Below are 26,968 nucleotides of genomic sequence, written 5' to 3' on the forward strand. Positions count from 1 at the left end.
GTGTTTGTGTTGTCCTCATCATTTCATCATCATCCAGGAAAGTGGCGAAATTGGACTGAGCAAAGATTGGGTAATTGTACGGGCGCTGATAACCACGCAGTTGAGCGCCCCACAAACCAAACATCATCATCATCATCATCATCATGTGCCACTATTAAATCTTCCATAATTACACTACTAAATTTCTCAGTACCCAAGTTGCAATTAACATAACAAGAATTAAATCATGTAAGTGATAATGTTACTTTAAAATAATAATAAAATCATTTCGTACAGCAGAGGACCAAGAATGGCCCGATCAGTACTCCCCAGTGAAACAGATCACACAAATGATACTCCACTTATCCGAGCACACAGCCCCATACAAAAGGCAACAAAACCACAGCGACCCGGCGTACTACCAGAACCACCAGGCAGTAAACCAAAATCGTACTAAGCCAAAACAAGCACAGACTTTTAAAATAACGAGACCTAGCTCGGGACGGACAACAGAACAAATGCCGGGAAATCCATAAGAAACCTCAGCCAACTTAATACCAAAACAACAATTTATGAACAATATGCTAAACACAAGACCTTTCAGTCCAAGGCTTCCGTTTAGTTGCAAAAGTGGCTCCGACCCACGTGCTGAGGTGCCAAGCGTCGTACGGAGTGTCGAATCAAGCTTAACCTTCGTTAACGGAAAGCGGAAGCACCACAAGACAAAATAAACTCCAATCTAACTGCGCAAGGCAAACTCTAAGGAGTGCCACTCGAAGACTACGCACTTGAAGATCAAACATAAAGCACCCAGACTAACATGCTGCTGAACGACACACTTCCATCACCAGCATGTAGTAGAGTACGGAGAACAGCGTACCCCATCAATATACATCCATGGGATGGTGAATGAGGATAGCAGTCCCAGTCACGGAGAGACTGGAGGACGAAATAACATCCCGCCGCACCTAGAAGGTATTTCAAACTCAGGCTCAACAAACTACAACAGACAAGATTTTGCTCCCCTTGAAAATCAAATTGAATGGCACACCATGCCACTGTCCACACTATTAACCGTAAAATCACGGTCCGACCTTCCCATCGGGCCCCACTCGGCATCCAGACGCAAAACAACCCCAGCCGAGCTGAACTGTCTTCACGCCAAGGCAGCCACCTCTTACCTCCTCACACGCGTCCAGCTAAGCTCCGGCCAGCGATCACACACGGAAACAACCGCCTAACACCAAAGCGCCGTCTGAGTGAAAACTCAGCACTAAGATCAATACGGACTTGGAAATAAGCGAGCACCGTAACAGTTTGCTGCATCCAGAGGATAATAAGGATAATAAGGTGGAACAGGAGCTTTCACTCTAGTCTTCAATGGAACCTTTTACTTGCAAAAGTTATGGTGCCTGTTTTTCAGTTGGGGGAGGGACTTCAGCTCTCACGGCACTAATGGTAACCACCCCATTGGAGCAGCAGGACATGCCCCATCCACCTCTGGCATCAACAGGGAAGAAGACACCTGCTAAGGTGCCCCCTCCAAGGATGACACAAACAAGAAGTCTGCCACCAACCAGTGGCTGGCAGAGCCATAGCTCGCAGGTCATACAAAAGAATGACTTCTGGGACAGAAAAGAACCAAACAGGAAAATCCTCTCAGAAACTGAAATCTCACTAGGACAAGAAAGAAAACTCGAAACTTAAACTGAAATCCACTGCTCAGTTCAATCAGTCCCCATTTTGCTGGAGGTGGAGCCTATGTATACCAATGAAGAATCACAATTTCTGATGGAATGCATCTCAGTAGCTAAGTAATTCGTGCTCTTGTTTCCCATTTATTGCTTCATCAGAACCCAATCTGATGTTCCTTCAATGGAACTGTAATGGCTACCATTGCCACCTGGCCAAACTCCGTCATTTAATGTCTGTTTCTTCTCTAGTTGCCATAGCAGTCCAGGAGTCACAGTTCCAAGAAACCCAACTCTCTACTACTAAAAGCTAAGAATGTTGTTAACACAGAAAATCCTTCTAGAAGAGTCTGCAGACTCATATGCCCAAATTTTCAGTGAGCTGGTGCCACTGACCACTGCGTTAGAAGCTGTGACTGCTGATATGTAGCTGTCAGTCGGGATAACAATGTGTAACATCTACCTACCTCTGGACACCATTATACCATACCAAGAGCTGCTGGAGCTAGTGGAACGGCTGCCTCCACCCTGCCTCTTAGTGGAGGACTTCCATGTGGACAATCCTCTGGGAGGTAGCAAACCTACATCTAGTGAGTCTCAAGTAATAGAACAGTTCATTTCGGTACTAGAAGTCCACTTACTTAGCACTGGAGCTGCAATGTGTTTCAGAACAGCCCATAGAACATATGCAGCCATTGATTGTACAATTTGCAGCCAGAAAATCTCACTCTTGATTCATTGGTATGTCCATGACGACCTTTATGACAGTATGTGCTTTATTATTATTTTATCTGTCTCAAACCATAGATCACCGGAACATGCACCATGTTGGTCATTTTGAAAAGCCAACTCACAAGCTTTCACTTCCAAAGTGACTTTAGAAACCAGTAAGGAGGAGGCTATTGAAGGAGTGGAAGAAGATCTTATTGACATAATTATACACACTGTGGAAGCAATAATGCCCTATTCTTCAGGTCCTTCCCACTGGACGCCTGTGCCCTTGTGGTCTGAAGAAGTAGCTTCGACCTAAGTGCCATCTCTGTCTAACATTTGATAGCATTCAAGAGGGTTTGAGCAGAGGCATGGTTATTAATGAAAAAGAGAAAGCAGGAGTGTTGGAAACAGTACATATCAGTGAGAGCCTCAAATGTGAACTAAACTCCGTCGCATTTGCAGCCACCCACCATCAACAGTAGTTGCTGACATCCTCCTCAATGGCAACATCTGATCCTGAAATCATTGCTGACTGTTTCACAGCATACTTCACAGGAGTATCCACATGCAGTAATTGCCATTAGAATTTCCCAAGCTGGAAACACATGGTGGATCAAAGCTACTCACATTCATATGTGTGAATAATACACTGTTCCATGTAGGGAATGAGAGTTCTGCAGAACTTTAGTGGAGTAACATGACACAGCTGCCGACCTGATAAAATCCAAAAATCAAATTCTTAAAGACCTTAACAACAACAGCATAAAACATGTCCTAGGGTTTTTCAATTGCATTTGATAGGGAGGCGAGCTTCCCCACAATGACGGAAAACTATTATTATTCCTATCCTGACACCAGGAAAAGACCTGCTAATTTTGGCTAATTATTAACCAGTCTCTTAACAAACAGGCTGCGTAAATTATATGAAAGAAGAGTCAATCAGTGACACTGGTGGTACCTGTAAGCCAGAGGACATTTATTGAAATTTGAAAGTGGCTTTTGGGCATTTTGGTCCACCACAGACTCACCGAATCATCTGGAATCTGCAGTGCATGATAATTTCGCACATCACCAACACCTGATTGCTGTGTTCTTCAATTTGCAAAAGACATAAGATACCATCTGGCGCCACACTGTCTGCTTGGAAGGAGAGGCACACAGCAGTCAGTCGCAATCCCATTAGCTTTTATTATTACTATTATTATTATTATTATTATTATTATTATTATTATTATTATTGAAACTTCCTGGCAGATTAAAACTGTGTGCCCGACCGAGACTCAAACTCGGGACCTTTGCCTTTCGCGGGCAAGTGCTCTACCAACTGAGCTACCGAAGCACGACTCACGCCCGGTACTCACAGCTTTATTTCTGCCAGTACCTCGTCTCCTACCTTCCAAAAGCTGTGAGTACCGGGCGTGAGTCGTGCTTCGGTAGCTCAGTTGGTAGAGCACTTGCCCGCGAAAGGCAAAGGTCCCGAGTTCGAGTCTCGGTCGGGCACACAGTTTTAATCTGCCAGGAAGTTTCATGTCAGCGCACACTCCGCTGCAGAGTGAAAATCTCATTCTGGATTATTATTATTATTATTATTATTGTAAATATAGATTTCGGCTATTTATAGCCATCTTCAGTGCATTTTCATTGGATGTCAAGAGACTTGCGGCAGTTCGTGTCGCCATATGTTCTTACTAGTGTATATGCAGAAGGACACTGATACGGATTTGCAAGAATAATGAAAGCAAGTGGAGTTGCGACTGACTTTTGTGCGTGTCTCCTTCCTTATAGTCCATGGTCACTGTGCACAATGATTCCTGGTGGAATCAAAGTTGGTCCTGTCTACCCTGCGTGAATGGGGCTTCCATTGCTGCTTACCCATTTTGATCTAGAATCTCCTCTTCATCTGATTGGTTTGCATCTGGATACGTTCAGCAACCAATGTATACAGGAAACAGGAGTCCCTCACGGACAGGTTTTAAGTGTAACATTTTTGCCAATGCAGTCAACAATATCGTGGCTGCAGTGGGACCAATGGTATGTATTAAAGCTGTACATGACTGTGCACTGCAGAATACCAAATTCAGGGAGGCTTACGGAAAGTACGTGACTGGGTCCAGCATTATGGATATCAATTTTCTGCTTGACATCTTATGTTGTGCACTTTGATCAACTCAGGACTGTAGATCCGCACCGAGAACTCAGTAACCAGTTACTAGGAGTCACTGAAGCTTTAAAATTTTAGAGTTGGTATGCCAGCTCAAGGCAAATTGCATGAGGAAACTTGACACTCTCTGTCTCTTCAGCAGCATCTCCTGGGTTGTAGACTGCATGAGAGTACCTCTCATTGTGGCATTGCCCCAAGTGGCCTCAGGCTAGTTTCTACATACACACTGTTGGACATTCTTGATATTTTTTGTATTTATTTTATTTACCTTGCTGTTTAACCTAAACAACTATAGAATCATACAGTTTGCATTTTCTGTCCCATTTTAGTTTACTGACTTTGATGACCTTTCTTAGAATATCCGTCAGTGACCAGCTACAATTTCTAGATGCCTGGGTTTTATCGCATTTTTAACTATCTGGCTGAAGTTACTGTCATGCACATTTTCAACCACTGTGACATGGTCGCAGACCCGCTAGCAGAGAATTCTCCTTTTCTCACTTAATATCTTTTCAACTGATTTTTCCTGTGAGTTGATGGAATAATACTAAAGTAGTTTAGTTTAGTCCCTGTAAACACATACTCATCATCAGCGCCATCTCCATATACTAACTCTGCTACAATTCCTGTGCAGTGAAGGACAATTAACCTGCTGTCTGCTTACATCAATGGCCAATGTGAAGCTGGCTAAACACAAACTCACCCACCCAGTTGCTGAATATGTTGCAGGTCACATTGCTGAATATGTTGCAGATCACATTACCACTGTCCAAAGACAGTACCTATGCCAGTTTAATCTTCACTGTTAGCACAGATTTCTCTGAACTGTGTAGATCTGTACCCATAGTCTCATATTTCCTGTCCTGTTATTTTCCCCATTGTTCTTCTCTTTTTCAAAATCTTACTTCTCCCCAAGTATGAGCAGCTTTATGCAATATGGTGATAGATTATTGTTAATAATTCTGCAGATTAAGTTCCTATGATTCCATGTATTTTTGTTAGTGTATACCTTGATACATGTTACAACCTTAAAGTGCTGCTGCTTGATGGAACCTTCAAACCGCAATAAATGTATCAGTTAGTTAGTGCATTCTGGTGCAATAAACTCTGTGGAGCTTGGAAGGAGCTTTCAGCTGCTTCTGTTAGGTACCAAATTTCCTTGAGCAACTGTAATTTGTCTTGTAAAACAGTATTTTTGATGACGTGCGATCATTTTCTTGTTTCAGATGAAATCTTCCAAATTCTGTCTGTAAACCATCCATGGACAGGAAAGGAAAGTCTATACAAGAACTATTTAAAATTATTCTTGGGTGTATTTTATGGATCCTGCAGAGACTTGTGTGAACTTAAATATATGGTAAATTTATTTATACATCTTCTTTTTCTGTATATTGTTGAGGGAGTGTATCACTGCAAATTTCAGAAAGTTTAGAAGTAAATGGAACTATCTTGTATTTTATGAAGTACATGATTGGAAGGTTTAACCTACCAGACATAATCACATTCTGTGTCACAAATGTTTAGAAAGAAGATAGAATACTTGGGGCATTATTTTTCATTGCAGTTGTGTAAAATTTGGACACATTTTTTGTGGGTGAGGCATGTTGACATTTATGTCTTGGGAATGTGCCTCATACTCAGATAATTATTTTCTCTATAAGTCGTCTTGAGCACAGTACTCTGCAATAGATCCTTGACATAAATCTGGGATCATCAACAAATCAGCTACCAGTTATATTGTAACTGATGACAATGTGTATTGCATGTAACTTATTCCACAAACAGATTCCTCATATTAGCAATGTGGGTAGTTACCTGTATTGTGAGGATTAGTTTTTATTGCAATGTGTCCTAATAGATAAGTGAATTTCATTGTTTCAAATTTTAGCAGCACATCTGTCCAAGGTACCATACTTCAGTGTTAGTACAAGCAGAGTGATTCTTGAATTCAGGTCAAGCTACTATACTACAAATATTCCACCCACATCTGCTAACCAGTGAGAAAGATACACTGTCATTACCCAATACCAGCCTGGACTGGAACAACTGAACCACTCCCTCGTCAGAAAGTGGTATTATGCCGCTCACCCGCCAACTAAATATCTTAATCCATCCTAAGGTAATTTGTGCTCCCAAGTGCTTGTCACATTATCATTTGTGTGAAAGACCCAGATTCAAATCTTGGCCCCTGCATCAAACTAGACTAATTCATTCCACTCCTGCATTGTCTATGATCCTGTTGGCCTCAAATTTTACAAGTCCCTAAGTCACTAAACCCAGTGACGCCCTGCTGTCCTCCTATTTCTACTCACTACTTAATCTGCAGGAAGCACTTGTTCCCATATTTTATTTACTGCTCCATCCCACTACTCCTCCTGATATGCTTGAGCCTGCCAGGGGGCTCTCAACTGTTTCGTGGGTACTTGCTTGGCTACCATGGGCCCACAGTGTTTCCAGCATTACTTCCTTTCCATGCTGCAAGTTTTGTGCTTCTTCTACCCCTTTCCCCTTCTACCTCTCCGTCAGACAGTTTTCTTGGTGCAGGCCTTTCTTGGACCTTGTTTATGATTTGGGACTTGAGAGTTTCCACATCCAGCATTTTTTACAACTTTTCATTAAGTAATACATTGTCCCTATTGTTGGATCCACCCCCCCCCCCCCTTCCCACAATGAACCATGGACCTTGCCGTTGGTGGGGAGCCTTGCGTGCCTCAGAAATACAGATAGCCGTACCGTAGGTGCAACCACAATGGAGGGGTATCTATTGAGAGGCCAGACAAATGTGTAGGTCCTGAAGAGGGGCAGCAGCCTTTTCAGTAGTTGCAAGGGCAACAGTCTGGATGATTGACTGATTCGGCCTTGTAACACTAACCAAAACGGCCTTGCTGTGCTGGTACTGCGAACGGCTGAAAGCAAGGGGAAACTACGGCCGTAATTTTTCCTGAGGGCATGCAGCTTTACTGTATTGTTAAATGGTGATGGCATCCTCTTGGGTAAAATATTCCAGAGGTAAAATAGTCCCCCATTCGGATCTCCGGGTGGGGACTACTCAAGAGGACGTCGTTATCAGGAGAAAGAAAACTGGTGTTCTATGGATCGGAGCGTGGAATGTCAGATCCCTTAATCGGACAGGTAGGTTAGAAAATTTAAAAAGGGAAATGGATAGGTTAAAGTTGGATATAGTGGGAATTAGTGAAGTTAGGTGGCAGGAGGAACAAGACTTTTGGTCAGGTGAATACAGGGTTATAAATACAAAATCAAATAGGGGTAATGCAGGAGTAGGTTTATTAATGAATAAAAAATAGGAGTGCGGGTAAGCTACTACAAACAGCATAGTGAACGCATTATTGTGGCCAAGATAGACACGAAGCCCATGCCTACTACAGTAGTACAAGTTTATATGCCAACTAGCTCTGCAGATGATGATGAAATTGATGAAATGTATGATGAGATAAAAGAAATTATTCAGGTAGTGAAGGGAGCTGAAAATTTAATAGTCATGGGTGACTGGAATTCGATAGTAGGAAAAGGGAGAGAGGGAAACATAGTAGGTGAATATGGATTGGGGGTAAGAAATGAAAGAGGAAGCTGCCTGGTAGAATTTTGCACAGAGCATAACTTAATTGAGCAAGCAGTAAAGGAAACAAAAGAAAAATTCGGAGTAGGTAATAAAATCCATGGAGAAGAGGTAAAAAGAGGTTCGCTGATGACATTGTAATTCTGTCAGAGACAGCAAAGGACTTGGAAGAGCAGTTGAATGGAATGGACAGTGTCTTGAAAGGAGGATATAAGATGAACATCAACAAAATCAAAATGAGGATAATGGAATGTAGCCGAATTAAATCGGGTGATGCTGAGGGTATTAGATTAGGAAATGAGACGCTTAAAGTAGTAAATGAGTTTTGCTATTTGGGGAACAAAATAACTGATGATGGTTGAAGTAGAGAGGATATAAAATGTAGACTGGCAATGGCAAGGAAAGCATTTCCGAAAAAGAGAAATTTGTTAACATAGAGTATAGATTTAAGTGTCAGGAAGTCGTCTCTGAAAGTATTTGTATGGATTGTAGCCATGTATGGAAGTGAAACATGGATGGTAAATAGTTTAGACAAGAAGAGAATAGAAGTTTTCGAAATGTGGTGCTACAGAAGAATGCTGAAGATTAGATGGGTAGATCACATAACTAATGAGGTGGTATTGAATAGAATTCGGGAGAAGAGGAGTTTGTGGCACAACTTGAAAGGAAGAAGGGATCAGTTGATAGGACATGTTCTGAGACATCAAGGGATCACCAATTTAGTATTGGAGGGCAGCGTGGAGGGTTGGAGGGTAAAAATCGTAGAGGGAGACCAAAAGATGAATACACTAAGCAGATTCAGAAGGATGTAGGTTGCAGTAGGTACTGTGAGATGAAGAAACTTGCACAGGATAGAGTAGCATGGAGGGCTGCATCAAACTAGTCTCAGGACTGAAGACCACAACAACAACAAAAACATTGTTCGATTTCACCTGCCACCAATTTTCAAAATCCTCCAGAAGTATGGGTCATGCAGAGAGGTCGCCCAGTATAGTGCATGCTCCACCTTTGCCCCTTTCCATCTTTGCACCCTCCCCCTTACTAAGTTAATACACCTAAAACCCAACACAGTAGGCATCCTGTTGTGGAGGAGTGGTGTGGCGTGGGGGTCATCAAGTGCCTGGAGGATTGGAGGGTAAAAATCATAGAGGGAGACCAAAAGATGAATACACTCAGCAGATTCAGAAGGATGTAGGTTGCAGTAGGTACTGTGAGATGAAGAAACTTGCACAGGATAGAGTAGCATGGAGGGCTGCATCAAACCAGATTCAGGACTGAAGACCACAACAACAATAACAACAACAACAACAACAACATTGTTTGATTTCACCTGCCACCAATTTTCAAAATCCTCCAGAAGTATGGATCATGCAGAGAGGTCTCCCAGTATAGTGCATGTTCCACCTTTGCCCCTTTCCATCTTTTCACCCTCCCCTTACTAAGTTAATACACCCAAAACCCAACACAGTAGCCCCCTGACCATGCAGGGATCGCATTGTGGATGCCAGAGTTGAAAATTCCCCATGTACGCTAAGCAATATGTGCCATCATGACTGGGGTACGAGGACTCTGCACAGTGGATTACAGACCAGGTAGCAGCTGCTAACTGCGTGGTGCCCAGGGTGAGAGCCCCAGTTGGGAGAGAGTGGCACCATGGCAGATGAGCTGCAAATGAAATGTATGAGGTTATCTCCCACTGATGGCCATGGGGCCTAAGAAGTCTCTTTGGGAGGAAAGTCCTCATTTAATGCAGAGAGATACGACCCTAATATGTTCCCTCCCCTAGTTACAACATGGGAGGAACATAAGGCTAAGTGGCAAGCAGAGAAATACTCCCTGCAATAGTTGGTTTGCACAGAGACTGACAGAGAGCCCTTCTTGGCCACAAAACCCTTATTCAATGTGGATAGCTTAAAAGAAGAGTTTGAGGAAATGGCAGCCATCTCTAAAATGAAAAGTGGGTCAGTTTTGATCAAAACAGCATCCCCTGCCCAGTCACAGGCACAGCTCGCTTGTAACAAGCTGGGTGACATATTTGTGACTGTCACTCCCCATAATAGTGTAAATATGTTTCAGGGCATCATTTTCCATTGAGGCTTGCTCCTACAATATAATGATAAGCTATGTGCCAATGTGGAATGATTGGGTGTAAACTTTGTTCATCGTGTACATAGGAGGCCAAAGAACAATAGGGTTGCCACCAGTGCCTTCATCTTGGCATTTGAGGGTGATTCATTGCCCGAAAAGGTCACGGTTATGGTATACCAATGTTATGTGAAACCGTGTGTTCTGCGACCCCTGTGCTGTGCTTCAAATGTTTGAAATTTGGGCACATGTCTTCGTGTTGCAAACCTAGGCCCATCTGCTGAGATTGTGGACATCACTGCATGCGAATGCTCCTTGTACCCTTCCCCCAATCTGTGTTAACTGTGAAAGCACCATTCTCCCTGCTTGCCACATTGCACCATTTTCCAGAAAGAAAAGAAAATACAATAGTATATGATTGTGGACTAACTAACTCATCAAGAGACCAAGAAGTAGTATGAGCAGTTGCATCCAGCATGTACAGCAGTGTCATATGCTGCAGCTAACATGATGTCACCACTCTGGTGATGGTACTGCTGCCTGTTACACTTCCTGCAGTGGACCCTCAGGGCCACTTGACCAAGACAGCCCCACTGATGGTTGGGGGCTCTCCTCTTGCTGGTTCCCTCACACCCACTGTGGAATTGTTGGCCTCTCACCCACCAGGTACATTGGTTCCCACCTCCCAGCCAGAGACAAATCACCTTCCTCTGGCTTCTCTCACCAAGAAAGAGTCCCTCAGGACACTTCCTTCCAAGACTTCTGCTGGTTTACAACTGGATACCATCCAGTGGCTGGTCGTAGGGTCTCACAATCATCACCATGAACTGAAACTGATTCAGAGAAACCCTCACAATCATCCAAATCCTCTAAGGAGAGGAAAGATAAGTAGTAGTCCTCCAAGAAGGAGATTCTGGTGTCCCCCATGCCTCCATACCCTCCCTGTACTCCTGTGGCTAAGGGGGAGATTCTGAGGCCCTGGGTCTCACCACACAACGGATCCCAGAACCCGTGTGTATTGATGCCTTAATTCCTCAACCAGTGGCAGCAGGTGACCTTGGGGCATAACGCGCCTCCTTGGTCTGTTCATGGTCTATGGTATATGAACATTATTCTCCAGTGGGAATTGTACCACCTGACTGAGCTTCGACATCTTTTAAGCACTTTCTCTGCCCTTTGGGGACTGATGACCTCAGATGTTAAGTCCTATAGTGCTTAGAGCCATTTGAACCTGCATTTTGCGTTGAAATTCAGGAGACTTGGTTTCCAGCAGTGTGGACCCTGGTCCTGTCAGGCAGAGTTAGAACATATGTTCTGAACACCCTATATAGTGAACTTGTGCCTCTTAATACACTTTCAGAGTCTGTGGCTGTTCGGATAAGGGCATTTCACGATATTACCATCTGCAGTGTTTACCTCCTTATTGATGGTGCAATGTATGCGAACATATAGGTTGCATTGGTTTCTCAGTTCCCCCCACCCACCACCCACCCATCTCCTAATCTTGAGTGACTTCAGTGCCCATAACCCTTTGTGGGGTGGAACAAAGACCGCTGGTCATGGTAAAGGCCTTGAAAACTTAGGGACACAACTTGACTTTTTCCTCACGAATACTGGTGCCCCACAGACTTCAGTGTGGCACATGGAACTTTCTTGACCATTGAACTTTCCATCTGCAGTGCTTGTCTTTGCTTCTCCATACACTGTAGAGTCCACGATGACCTGTGTGGTACTGACCACTTTCCAATCTTTCTGGCCCTCCCTCAGCCTCACTCCTCTGAATGGTCTCAACAGTGCTGACTGGGGTTCTACCACATCTGTTGTTGCCCATGGCTCCCCACTGCATGGAGATATCAATGAGACAGTTTAGAACACAACTACAGCCATTCTATCTGTAGCTGATATAGGGATCCCCTGTTTCTTGGGCCGGCCCTGATGGAAGACAGTACCTTAGTGGTCATCAGAAATCAGATGCCATTAGAGATCATAGGCAGGCTCTCCAATGCCATAGGCGGCACCCATCGATGGAGCACCTCATTGCCTTTTAACGGCTCCTTGCCCAGGTGCGCCATCTAATAAAATGATGGAAGTGGGAATGCTGGGAAAGGTATTTTTCAACCATTGGACCATGTACTTCTCCTTCACAGGTGTGGGCAAAGACAACACATACCAGACGCCTGCAGGTGTACCAGCTGTTAACTTGAATGACAGTGTCTACACTGACAGAGACACTGTCGCCAAACATTTTGCTTTGCTTTATGTGTGAGCCCTAGCATCTGAGGAATATCAACCTGCCTTTCGTGTTCTAAAACAGGTGGAGCAAAATCAATTGTCTTTTACTCCATGTCATGTTGAGCCACATAATTCTCCATTCAGTGAGTGGGAATTAGTCAGTGTCCTCACACACTGCCCCGACACTGCCCCAGGCCTGGACCGCATTCACAACCAAATGATCAAACACCTGTCAGCAGATTGTCAGAATCATACTTTTGCCATCTTTGTGTCTGGAGCAAGGGCAAATTCCCATCGCAATTGCAAGAAAGCATCATCATCCTAGTACTGAAACCGATAAGCGCCCTGTAGAGATGGGTAGTTATCACCTAATTAGTCTCGCCATTGTTCTCTGTAAGTTGCTTCAACGCATAGTGAGCCAGTGGCTGTGTTGACTCTTTGAGTCTTGAGGTCTTCTGGCTCCGTCCCAGGGCGGTTTTCACAAAGACCATTCCACTGCTGATAATATGCTTTACCTGGAGTCTGCCATCTGAACAGCTTTTGATTAGCAACAACACCTTATAGCCATCTTCTTCCAACTGCAAAAGGTTTATGACACCACATCCTTGTTAACTTACACAAGTGGAGTCCCCAGGGTCTGCTCCTGATTTTTTTTTTTTTTTTTAATCCAAAAAATATGTTCTGGGTTCGAATAGGTGCTTCCCACAGTACCCCCCATAGCCCAGAGAATGGGGTCCTGCAGGGCTCTATACTGAGTGTCCCTCTGTTTCTGGTAGCCATCAATGGTCTCGCAGCAGCTGTGGGGTCAGCTTCACTCTCCTTGTATCCTAACAACTTCTGCCTCTACTACTGCTCCTCTAGTATGGGTATCACTGAAAGTAGACTGCAAGGTATCGTACAAAAGGTGTGGTCATGGCCCCTCATCCATGGCTCTCGGTTTTCAGCCACCAGACTCGCATGATGCATCTCTGTCGACATCGCACCATTCACCCACAACCAGAGCTTTACCTTGTGACCAACTACTTAATGTGTTAGAGACTTTTTGCTTTTTATGACTGGTCTTAGATGCTCGGTTGATGTGACTTGTCTTCGATCCTCAATTGACGTGGGTTTCCCATCTTCAATGGCTTAAGCAAAAGTGCTGGCTGCACCTTAATGCATTTCGCTGCCTAAGTAATGCCAGCTGGGGTGCAGATCACACTATCCTTCTTCAGCTTTACAAAGCCCTGATACAGTCCCATCTTGATTATGGGAGTTTGCCATATGGTTTGGCATCACCTTCAGCATTACAGTCATTGGATCCAATACATCACTGCAGGGTTTGGCTTCTCACAGAAGCCTTTTGATCTAGCCCTGTGAACAGCTTACCTACTGAAACTGGGTTCTTTCCATTGCAGATCAGGCACCAACAACAGCTTTTCAGGTATGCTACACACATTCGCAGCTCCCCTAAGCATCCAAACTAATGTCTTCTCTTTTCACACACTCCTGCAATGGCACCCAGATCAGGGATCGTAATCACAATTCCCATCCAGTCCCTCCTCTGAATGCCAGTTGTTTCCTCTTATACCTCTCCTCTGGGCCTATTTGTATACACCTCCATGGTGCATTCCTTGTCCACAGCTTCATCTTGACCTATCACAAGCCCCGAAAGACTTGGTTCAGCTTGAGGCCATCCGCCACCAATTTTTCTCCAAATTTCCTGCATCCCGGGGTTCACAAATAGTCTATACAGATGGCTCGATGGTTGCTGGTTACATAGGTTTTGTTTATACTCCTGCGGGACGTACTGAACTGTGCTCCTTGGCAAATGGTTTTTTAGTGTGTTCACTGTGGAGTTGGTAGCCATCTCTTTGCACTTGAGCATATCCGTTCCTGCACTGGTGAGTCCTTTCTCATCTGCAGCGACTCCTTGAGCAGTTTGCAAGCTCTCAACCAGTGTTGCCCTTGCCATCCCTTGCTCATAGCAATGCAAGATTCCCTTTATGCGCTTGAACAATGTGTATGCTCTTTGACTTTTGTCTGGACCCCTGGCCATGTTGGACTCCTGGGGAATGAACTCGCTATTAGCTTAGCCAAACTGGCTACCAGTAAGCTGACTCTGTATATAGTTATTCACTGCGATCAGTATTACCCTGTCAAATTTTATGGATCTGGAATACAGAATGGCTCACTCAGATTTCACTAACCAAACTGGAGGTGTAAAGGAGACTACGAATCCATGGAGGTCCTCCTTGTAGGCATCTTGCAAGGACTCTGCCATCCTTCATCGACTCCGCATCGGCCATGTTTGGCTGACTCCTCATCATCTCATCTGTTGTGAGGATCCACCCCACTGTTATCACAGTTCCCATTTGACGGTGGTCCATGTTTTGCTGGACTGTCCCAACGTATCCATCTTGTGGTGGATTCTCAATCCCCCTGACTCGGTACCCGTGCCACAGTGACTGACTTAAATTTACATTTTATTCATGATGGGGTCTTTTACCACTTTATTTAAGGGAGGGCCGCTTAACTGTATTGGTTCATTAAAAGGTTGGCAGATCACCTGTTGCCTCATCTGCCCAAATCAGGCTGCGGCTGTCTGGGCTTGGTGGTCCGCCCAGTCCTTACCCTGCCTGCTCTTTTACTCTTCCTCACACCCTCTGCCGTGGTCTGTTTAACTTGTTCATCTTATTTCTATCTGTGCTGCTCTTGCCCTGTCCATGTTGCTAGCCTTTCGTTGACAATTTCGCAGTGGGGTACCTCTGGTATATATGCCCCTCATTGAATTCTGCTTTTGGGGGCTTCTGGCTGCTCCCTAATTATAGCACCTCACCTGTTTTTCTTCCTATATCCCCCTTCTTTTTTGTCTGTTACCTAGTCTTTGTTGACCTGTGGGAGACCTTGGGGTTTTCTTACCCTGGGTTTTGCACAATAGGCCATCTCTGATGTACACACTTGTAGACCTGTTTGTTCAAGGGAAAAGGGACAAATGACTTAGTTTGGTCCCTTTAATTATCCAGCCAATGAACCAACATGCTTGAAAGTTCTCAGTCCCTCACTTTTCTCTCATATTTATAGAGTCGTAGGATAATTTCACTGCTGTCCTTGGATCCATTCTCCCATTACGTGTACTTACCTTCCTCCAAGCAGCTCATGTAACCATCTCTTGTTACCTTACTCTTTGTCTCTCCTTCCCATGTCGATTCATCCATTTGTGTGCAGCCTTTAACTGCCCTCTATGTACTTTGAGCAATTGTTTACTCTGACTTCGTTAGTGCACCTCTCTCTGCTTGCTTCTGCCCTGACCTCTCAGATGTTAATTTATTATTCTTTATATTGGAGTTCGTCCTCTCTCCTTGACCATGATGTCGATGGGATATTTAAGTTTATTAACGATTTTAATGTACTCTTTGACAAAATAATATGCTGCGATGAAGAGTAGTGACAAGTTAATAGTTCGGCGTATCAAATGTTCATTGTAGTGTAGACTCTGCAAAGTACATCATCTCAGTGACACATAGGAGGTTGATTAGATCAAATTTGCCACTGTATCCTTTTCATCATAGATGCTAGATCAGTAGCATGGTAGGATTACTTCAGTGAATCTTGGGAAAGTGTGAAGGGAAATCAGTAGCGTGAAAAAAATTTCATGCTGAACTCCACTGCAAAGCATAGGATTGATTGTAGGACACAGGCTCCCTGGTAAAGATCTTGGTAAAGAAGGTAATGAAGTGGTTATTGGGGGAGCTGGAAACACTGATCTCTATTTATACACCCATCTCTCTCCTTCCAATGCTCTCAGAATTGTTTAATAAGATGGCTTACAACAAAACCAACTTTCTGAAAATAACCTTTTAATGTAATCTTGGCTTAGCTTCTGTAAAGGCTTTATGGAGAAAGCTATACTTGCCAAGGACTTTGGTCGTTTAGATCACAAAATTTTATAGGGGAAACAATCATGGTATGGCATTAAAGGTATTCTCCTTGTGTGGGTTATATGTTGACACTAGAAAACAGAAGGTCATATTAGCAAATGATAGAACAGAAATTGGACTACATTCAAAGTGGGGAAATACTAAACAAGGCGCTGTCAGAGACTCAGTGTTTGGCTCACTACTGTTCGTGACCTACGTAGATGATTTAACCAGCACATTGGATGACTCATCAAAAACTGTAATAGTTGCTGATGACAAAAGTATTGATAAAGGATCCAAATGCATGAGTATCAGAATCTACTAGAAGAGTACTGGAACAGGATTACAGCTGGTTCACAGCTAACAGCTTAACTCATAATCTTACAATAACTTATATTATGCAGTTCCAAACAAATAAAATGATCTACCAGAAGTAGAGACCACTGGGCATACACAGTGAGGCTCCATGTGTGAATTTCCTGGATCTCCACATCTGTAATAAACAGAGCTGCTGCTGATGATGATGGCAATGGTGGTGGTGGTGGTGGTGGTGGTGGTGGTGGTGAGTTCGTATGGCTCAGGTCTTTCTATTTGACACCATTTCCTCAGTTATGAAATGGGGGGACCCACAGTTTATTGTGGAATCTGAATCATATGTTGCTTCTGGTGACTCCTCACATCATTGAGAGGTGAAGAGAGGTTAAATTGAAGACTGAGAAATCCATGGTCTGACTAAGATGGGATCCCATGACCTCTTGATTTCCAGACATGCAGCTTTCCACTGCCACACCACCAGTGGGTGGTGTGGTGTGGTGTGTGTTGTGGTGTGGTGTGTTGGTGTGTGTGTGTGTGTGTGTGTGTGTGTGTGTGTGTGTGTGTGTGATGAGAGTTTGAGAGTTAGCATTGATCAAAATATATGGCCATATCTTTTGACTGCATTGCCTTAGGAACTTAAATTTTTTACACCACCAAGGAACTGTCGACCTTGGTACTTGAATAAATTTCCGTTTGGTACCAGTATCTGTCCTTGAAAAAAAGGGATCTTGACATCCAGACAATGAAGTGATCCTGTAAGGGCCTCTTTTTTGCCAATTGAGATAGAGAATCCTACAAATGAATTTATGATGAACTCTGCAATTCGCAATGACAGTACTAGAAGTAAATATAATTTACATATCAATTATGCTTCCCTATCTAAGGTTCAGAATGGACTTCTGTACCCTACCACAAAAGTCTACAACAGGTAGCCAGGGGACATCAGTTAGCAAATTGAAAATCTCCAGATGTTCAAAAAGATAAAAAAAAAAAATACCTCATTAGCCACTTTCTCAATTGTCAGAATATCTACATTCAAGAATATGAATTCCACATAAGTATAATTTTTGAATTATACTGGTCTTGCCAATATATAAACAGCTGATATGGCTGATCCAGAGTAACAGCTTTGTTTGAAGTACAGTAGAGTGTTGATTATCCAAAAGTCGGTCAACCAAACGTCTGCTTAACCAAATTGTTGATCACAAATGCCGCTCCCCCTTGCTATGGTCTAGTCTGTTGATTCTTCAGCAGCCAGGGAAGAAGATTACATTCTCAAAACCATTTACAGGGCTGATGAAAGTAGGCTCAGTTGGAAAGCTTTGCCAAGGAAAAACTCGTGCTTCACATAGTGAATTAGCAGCACCTGGTCTTAAAATAAGCTAGGATTGTATCGCTTCTTGGGCCAATGCTACTGGCAGCCACCGACTGCTTATGCTTGTCATTAGTAAATGCAAGAAATGGCGTTGTTCCAAACACATTAACATGTCTGCGATGTCTATTGTGTACAAATCACAAGAGAGTGCCTGGATAGATAGTATGATTTTCACTGAACAGTTTATGGAAGTTTTCGTACCCTCTGTAGAAGCTCATGAAAAGGGAGAAAAGATTACTGCCCCTTGACAATCCATCCATTCATCCATCGTGTAATATCGTAAACTAAAAGGATGAGTTAATTAAAGTGATGTTTGTTCCACTCAACATAACGTCCTTATTAAAGACCATGGATGAAGGCATAATTGACACTGTCTGATGATATTGCAGAAAAAATTGTTACTCAAGTTATTGTTAGAAAGGAAGAGGAGGTAGAAAAATGTCTGTTAAGAAATAAATATTTTTTATAATTTGAAAGATGGTCCTACATGATCGGAGCAGCATGGGATGATGTAAAGGAACAGAATTTGAAAAAGCCTGAAATAAAATTTTATTTATGGCGAAAAGTTGTCAGAGTAATTGAAAACAATGAACAGAATGGTATGTCCAAAATTGTAAAAGAACTCAACTGCCATGAATGTGAAGATGATGATAAAGAGTGGATGAGTGTTGACAATGCAAGTCCAAGGCACCAAATTGTGCAAGACATGAAATTGTGAAACTTGTTGGTGATAAAACTGGGACCAGCATCTCATCAGCTAGTGTCCAGAAAATGAAAAAGAAAATACACTTGCAGCTTCTGAAGCTTTCACATGTTTAGTTACTGTCTTGTGATGGTTTGATGCTCAAAATGAAAGTGACCAGTATCAGATATTATGTGTGGAAAAAAGCACATGACTTAGCTGCTCGTAAGTGGGTAGGCCTGCATAGACAGACCAAAACTAAGAATTTTTGAAGCATTAATTCTATACACATGTACTGTACATGCAAAATGTGTACATATTACATATTTTGTGTTTGGAAGGCTATATTATCTACATTCCTACTGCACTTAACTGTGTAATAATAAGCGATTCATAAATGTATGTGGTTTTTATTTGTAAACTGATAAATAAAAGTATACAGTTTGATTATCTGAATAAACAACATTTTCCAAACCCATGTTATCCAGTTAGTTAGGATAATCAATTCTCTACTGTATCTGGTGAAAACAAGAGTTGAACACTAGAAGAGGAGTTAAAGTAGCTTTTTTTCAAAGCACTTGTTTTTCTCCTTATACACTGTTACATATGGAAGTATTCTAGAAATAATTCTCATAGTTATCAGGTTGAATAAATTAGCAGTTATCATAATTTCTTGACCATATATTTAACAGAAGTAGTCAGCAGTGGCTGATTCCTCCTGTTAATGTATAATTTGATGAGGGGTTTACAGAATGTGGTGTGTGAATAAAAGAATGAATGACTGAATCTATACCATTTTCTATTGTGAAGTGGAGACTGATTTATTAGTGTGACAATATTAAGTGTACTGGTCTGCATGTAGGTTTAGTATTTTCTGAAATGTTTTGAATTGTGTTTTAGGTTAATTCAAATTTCTTCAAGCATTCGCAGTCAATGGTCACAGGCACTTCAGAAATGCACAAACTGTGGCAAGTAGTCATGCCTCACCTCAAAAGCAGCCTGGAATATCTCTATCAGAGAACTGCTATGTGGTAAAGTTCCTCCTCTATCAGAAATTTTATTACTATAGTATAAGTTAAACAATAATTCAAATGTAATAGTACATGTCCACATTAGTTCAAGTGAAAACTCACATTACTGAAATAATTTACTATTTTACAGGACAGAATATGAAAATGACTTCTCACTAGCAGGCAATACAGCTGCCAATAGAGGACTTGGAAATCGTGATCAGCTGTCTTCCCAGGAATTTGCCCTAAGTTTTGAGCTTCCGTATTATACCAAATACTTCCTCATTGCTGCTTATTTGGCATCATACATTCCCTCAAAACTGGATAAAGCTCTCTTTATGAAACGGAAAGATAAGAAGAAGAAAAAGAGAATCAACAGATCTAAAAATGACATTCTAAGTGATATGCTCCTAGGACCAAAACCATTCACGGTGGACAGACTGTTGGCTATATTTTATTCTATTGTTCAAGATGAGGTCAGCTTCACAGTAAATCTTTCTGTGCAGGTCAGTATTCTGTTAGCTTATTTAGCCCTTTACTTACTAACAAATTGCTGTTACTAGTATAAGTCATCGTCATTATTAAATAACTATGGTAATGCAAGCAGTGTTAAAACAAAGGAAGAAAGGAAAATATTTTTCTTAATAGGCTTTATCGTACACAAACATAAGGTGATAAAAACCACCATTCGAGACCAATAGCTCCATCGTACAATAGGAGTGGGATTGGGGCTGTTCAGAATTTAAGAAGGAATGTCATCACAATAGAAAAATCTTGAAATGTATGAATTGAGTTAGTTTAAAAACTGCCAAATGTGCATTTATTTCTGTAGCTGCTAACAAAACACAAAAATTTTAATAGCAAGGGATGCTACATGAACATTTTAAATTACATTGCTTCAAAGAATCTTAAAAGAACAAGCGGACATAACCTGTGATATATGATATAATGACTTCTGAATACTGAAGATAATAGTTATTCCATTATTACCCAACTTAATCTGCAAGAAAAAAAGTATATGAAAACAGCGTGCACTGGGATTACATCAGGAAAAAAAAATACTGTGTACAACAGATTTAGAAGGGGGGCAGTTGACTCTGCGGAATACACAGAACACACTTGCATTTGTGGGGAGTCATTAGAAAAATGTAAGTTCACCACAGATTACTAATGTTTATTCAAATAAACAACTGAAATTTCAACTCATTAACTGAAATTACAGTCACAAATGTGTCTTATTTTAAATGCATAGTCCAGAGATCCATTAGCATGTGTAGAAGCATGGATGTGGAATGTGTTAAAATGTGTGTTTTATTGCATGCGCATCCTTTACATCAAATTATGCGCATACGAGATGTGTGAGAAAAGTAATGAGGCTGACAACACTTTGACAGATCTGGCAACAGTGTGTTGATCTACTTGTGGAGACCACTGTGTCCATTCCTACCAGATGGTCAGAGTTTGTTCTGAACAGTGATCACATTTTTCTGAGAGCGTAATGAGTGAAGTTGTGTTTTTGATGTGTGTTACAAAAATGGAACAGCAGAATTTAGAGCAATGTTGTGCAATCATGTCTTGCGTTAAATGTGTGGAATCCATGAGTGTGACCTTTCAAAAGTTGAAACAGGCCTATGAGGAACATTCCTTGTCAAGAGCACAGGTTTATTGCTATCACAATTCATTTTTGAAAGTCCGAGAACACGTTGAAGATAACTCACGCAGGGAGACCTTCAACTTCAAAAACAGGCGAAAACATTGAAAATGTGCATGCTATTGTGAGAATTTGTTCCTCCAGGACAAACTGTCAACAGTGTGTTTTGCAAAGATGTCCTTGAAAGCATCAGAAAAAGAATGAATCGAGTGAGGCGAGACGTTGCAGACAAGTGGATGCTGCATCATGACAATTCCCCATGTCAGGCAGCCACTTTCATCACAGAGTTTCGACCTTAAAAGCAATTCATGCCATTCCACAGCCCTCCTGTTCACTTGGTCCAATTCCCCGTGACTTTTTTCTTTTCCTAAAACTGAAAAAGTCTTAAAAGGACATCATTTTGGGACTCTGGAGAACATTTAGAAGAATGTGACTGACATGTTAAAGGCCCTACTAGTTGAAGCCTTTCAGCATTGCTACCAAGACTGGGAATGATACTCTAATGACGTATAGCTGCCGAAGGGAACTATGTTGAATGGGACAATATTGCTGTTCAGAAAAAATAAGCAAATAAAAAGTTTGATAGATAAAAAATCAGTCTCATGACTTTCTTCGCACACCTCATAAGTGTCATTTCCAGTCTCCTAATTTATTATTTTTCAGCATGAATTTGTCTTTCATTTAGTGGATCTTTTCAAAGATTCAGCTTCATTTATCTAGTAAGAAGGAACAGTATTCAGAGTTGTGGAACAGAAGCAGAAAAAAGTATCGTACACTCGCTGGAGACCACATACACCCTTTTCATCATGATCATGTTCCCATACAGTAGAGGCATTTTTCAACAAGATAATGCGCCGTGTCACAAAGACAGCAGTGTGACGCAGCATTTCTAGAAACAAAGCGGAGAGTTCCAATTGATCTGCTGGCCCCCTGCTCGCCCCCCCTCCCCCAACTCGCCAGATCTGAACCCGACTGAACACATCTGGGATGTGATTGAACGTGACGTCAGAGCCCATCACCTCCCTCCCCAGAATTTATGGGAAAGATTTCTTGTGTGTACAGATTTGGTGCCAAATCCCTCCAGCGACCCACGAATTCCTCATTGCTTTCATGCCACAATGCGTCTCCACTGTTATCCATGCCAAAGGTGGACATAACTACCATTAGTTAGGTGGTCATAATGTTGTGGAAGACCAGTGTACATCTAATCTAAAGAGTCAGTGTAATTCTTGGGACAGGGGAGGGTTCAAAACCTGGTATATTAGTAAATGACAAAGCCAAATATATTTTTCCTCTGAATATATATACATATCTGAATGGTCAATGACTGTATTTCATTGTGATATTTATTTGCTACTCTCGTTAAGCTAGAAGTAACCTGTTGGGTTCCGTGTTATTTGACTTGCGCGGAAGTTTTCATTCAGTATCACAAGGACACCCTTATATTATTTTTCTTTCATTCGGCTCTTCTTATTGTTATAATTTATTTGCGTTCGATTTCTAGCCAACAACGGCTTCATCTTCAGTTGATTTAGCACTGTTATTAATGTGATACACCACTGCAAGTACACCCCGCAAATGTACCCAGGATCCTCTAGTGTAGTACATTTCACGTCCTGTAATGGTGTCAGGCTTGTTTCTCTGGCGAGGGAATGTGGTATAAACAATGTCAAATCTAAACTGGCTGGTTAGTGAAGAAACATGCGTACAACTCGCATTTCGTCAAACCCATACATACCAGTTCTCCAGTGATAATGCAGATAAACGAGGCAAATAGTTGTGCAGAAGTGTATAAGCAGTCATCTTTCCCAGGTGTAAGCAATGGCAAAAATATTAAGATAAGGCAAAGTAAGAAGCGTCATGCCTTACATTGTTTACAGTGATTCACGATACGATTGTATAAGGGTATTTCAAACAGTAAATTACACATTATTATGGCAGGTCAGGTAACTTTTAGTGAATGCTGCTCTACACTTCACCGTGACATACAGTAGCTACGTGACTAGTCTTCAACAGAAGACAAAAAGGACGGGTATACACTTGCGCGCGCACGCGCGCGCGCGCGCGCGCACACACACACACACACACACATATATCCATCCACACATATATCCATCCACACATATACAGGCACAAGCAGACATATACAGAGGCCCTGTATATTTATATGTCTGTATATGTCTGCTTGTGCCTGTATATGTGGGGATGGATATGTGTGTGTGGGTGTGTGTGTGTGTGTGTGTGTGTGTGTGTGTGTGTGTGTGTGTGCGCGAGTGTATACCCGTCCTTTTTTCCCCCTAAGGTAAGTCTTTCCACTCCCGGGATTGGAATGACTCCTTACCCTCTCCCTTAAAACCCAAATCCTTTCGTCTTTCCTGATGAGGCAACCGTTGGTTGCGAAAGCTTGAATTTTGTGTGTATGTTTGTGTTTGTTTGTGTGTCTATCGACCTGCCAGCGCTCTTGTTTGGTAAGTCTCATCATCTTTCTTTATATATATATATATATATATATATATATATATATATATATATATATATATATATATATATATATAATATGGTAGTTGGTTGCTCCAGAAGACATTTCTGTAGCACACAAGCAAGTGGAAATAACTAAATAGGCAGACTTCGAGATCTGGTATCTTCAATACTGGAAATTATGTTAATGGTAAATGTTGCTCAGCACAGTCTACTCAAGCTTTGGAGCTTGTGATTTTCCCAGCTAACATGCAATCTATATGGACACGTAAAAGTTTCTAACACTATTCTCTCTGTACCTGCCGACTTTCATAAGCAGTAACCATCTCCTGTGGGCTTTCATTGTCAGGAAGGATATGACTGTAGTTTGAAGTTGCTTGCTTTGTTGCAGGATAAGGTAGTTAATTAATGTATATGAGAAATAACGAGGGGACCAAGAATAGAGCCTTGCGGGACTCTAGAACCAAATGTTTTGGCCTTACAGCTGCTTTGAGCGGTTAAAATGCCACAAGCTTCTGACCACTCTGTGGCCATTGTTAAGCGATATGACTGCTGATGGGCTGCTTTTACACCCTTTTATAGGCTGGCTGCTGGCTGTGATCTCACTGGTACTCATGGCATTGCCATATGTGGGCATAGGTAGACTCCGCGTTCAGTGAGCCTACGTTCACTGGATATCCTGTAGCACTGAGCTGCATTCCACAGTCTTTATTAATGGTGTCGACAGTGATTATTTAAACAGTTTCTTTAGTTACACCGTCCTAGAAGCCGGTAGGGAAAGCCATGACAGAGACTTCATTAAATGTCATTCAGGGGCATTTTAACCACTTGATGCAGCTGGAAGCCCCAGAATACTGAATAAAATGGTACCCCTGTTTGTCACTGCATCTTTACTCTAGTTACTTCATTTTTCAAGAACTATATTTTGATCAACACAATCGAAAGATTTTGAAACCTCACAGAATGCACCAACAGGCATTGTCTCATTGTCTGGTAATTCCAGGACATTATTTGTGAACGTAAATATGACTCAGATTGTACAGGTACCTTTTCGAAATGTAAACTGATTTTTGATACACTTTTATTAGGTTGCTTTCTTGTCTTTGTCTGTTTGGTACAAATTTTACAGTTGATTTTTTACTAACTGCTCAATGAGCTAGAGACTTGAAACTTACAATGTAGCTAAGAACTAGATGAAAGTGCAGTATTAGCTCACTCTCTTGTCTCTTATCTGGTGTGTGTGTGTGTGTGTGTGTGTGTGTGTGTGTGTGTGTGTGTGTGTGTGTACACACCACTGTCGTTTTCGATTGTCCTGTTTCAGTTTTGAATGGTTAGCAGGAAGAATGAGTGCTGATAATTCTCTGTATTAGCTGGAATCTCTCTAATTTTTACCTTCATGATCCTTACGTAGGAGGGATCTCAACTGTCTGCTGTATCATTCTTTGCCATTCAGCATCTTGTGGGTGCGATGTGGAAAGGCATGTAGCCAGCACACAGCCTGCCTAGTTGTTTTGCTGACTTTCCAGACCTTGGAGACCTACTTCTTATCCAAGTAGTTCCTCAGATAGCTTTACGAGGCTGAAGGCACCCCGTACCAATTCTCCCACCAAGAAAAAATCCTCAGCAGTCCTGGGAATAGAGCCCGAACCTCCACACGTCAGCTACCTATGCTGACCACTCGGCTATTGAGGTGGACTATTAGTTGACTTTGGTGAAGAGGAACTGAAATGAGTCAGAAATTCGTAATGTCATTAAAATGATTGAAGTTCACTGAAAAATTTTACACCCATTAGACTTAAAAGCAGAATATAATTATTTTAAAAAATTTAATATACCACATTTTTAAATTGGACTAAGAAGTATAAAATAATTTCTCTTAGCTCTATATAGATAGTCCTAAAAATCTGTAATTGTGAATTTGTTATAATAGCTGTGAAAGTATTTGTAAGATTTAAAATCAAAAAAGTAAAGAGCATGCAATACATAATTGATACTTGAATAGTTCGTCTTCTTACTGTTATCTATTGCATGTGCCCCATATTTCTGTTTTAAACCTTACAGGTATTTACATAAGTATTAAAACTTCACAATCGCAAATTTTCAGATCTACATGTAAGGGGTTAAGAATCTCTCTAGGTCTAGTAGAAATTATTTTCTAATTTTTAGTTTTGTTTAAAAACTTGATACATTAAAATTGATTTTTATTTAAATGATTACTAGCAGTAACGTTGAAGCCATTGAGGTGCTTCACAATCCTGGCATACAGCAATTATCAAGGACTCTAGATAATGTTTAAAAAAGAGAGCTAGGACAGTAATTTATAACACCCCCTTTTTGTAAAGGAGCTTCACAGTTTCAAGTTTCAATCTGTCAGGGAAGACACACAGACTCGTGGAAATGTTGAATGTATGTGCCAGAACTTTGCTTGGCTGATTACAGCATGTTTTGAACAGTGTACTAGAAACATTACCTCATTTTTAAAGAAGTGGTAGTTTTCTTATTTCAGCTGCTGTTATGGGACTGTAATTAGATCTTAATGGAACAGTGAAAGGTTATTTCAGTATCTCCATTCACTTTTCTAAAGAACCACTCCTCCCTTTTTTCTCATCAATGCTCAAAAATGCTTATTAAATATTTCTGCCACCTTTTTTTTTTTTTTTTTTTTTTTTGTCTGGATTGCTATCCTATGTTTCTAAAAATGTGTTCAGTTCTAGTCTCACCCCTTATTTGCCTTATAGTATCACTAGAGTTATTTATTTATTTTTGAACTTAAAAACAAAATTTAGGGAAGTCTTTGCACCAATGGTAATTCATGGCTTATTGATGAATTCTTCGGTTTGCACCCTGTAAATTCTTTCTTTGTAAAGTACTTTCAAATATTAGTGCCACATGGTTACTGAACAAATTGTACTTGGAACTAACACTGTCTTCATCATATACAGGCCTCCAATTTACATTTTAGAGATGTGATGTATTTTCCACATTAATGGTTTTTAGTAGTTTTCAATATGACATGGTCAGTGTCTCACCGATATTTTCACCGTTGTTAGTGTGTTTTTGTCCATTATGATGGGAGAGAATTCAGAACTTCACTAACAATGCTATCAGCAGTTTTTGTC

At 41.5% G+C, this 26,968-nt stretch overlaps 1 protein-coding gene across 1 annotated transcript in view; it reads left to right on the top strand.

Moving 5' to 3' along the window:
• The window catches only part of LOC126092507 (origin recognition complex subunit 5), a 153,162-nt gene that overhangs the window by 81,692 nt on the left and 44,502 nt on the right, over positions 1-26,968 (top strand). Inside the window, exons 6-8 of the mRNA XM_049908135.1 lie at positions 5,772-5,902; positions 19,611-19,741; positions 19,872-20,226. Of these exons, the coding sequence (XP_049764092.1) occupies positions 5,772-5,902; positions 19,611-19,741; positions 19,872-20,226 (617 nt within the window). The remainder of the gene's footprint in view (positions 1-5,771; positions 5,903-19,610; positions 19,742-19,871; positions 20,227-26,968) is intronic.

The sequence above is a fragment of the Schistocerca cancellata genome, chromosome 7 (genome assembly GCF_023864275.1).
Source record: "Schistocerca cancellata isolate TAMUIC-IGC-003103 chromosome 7, iqSchCanc2.1, whole genome shotgun sequence".
Classification (NCBI taxonomy): domain Eukaryota; kingdom Metazoa; phylum Arthropoda; class Insecta; order Orthoptera; family Acrididae; genus Schistocerca; species Schistocerca cancellata.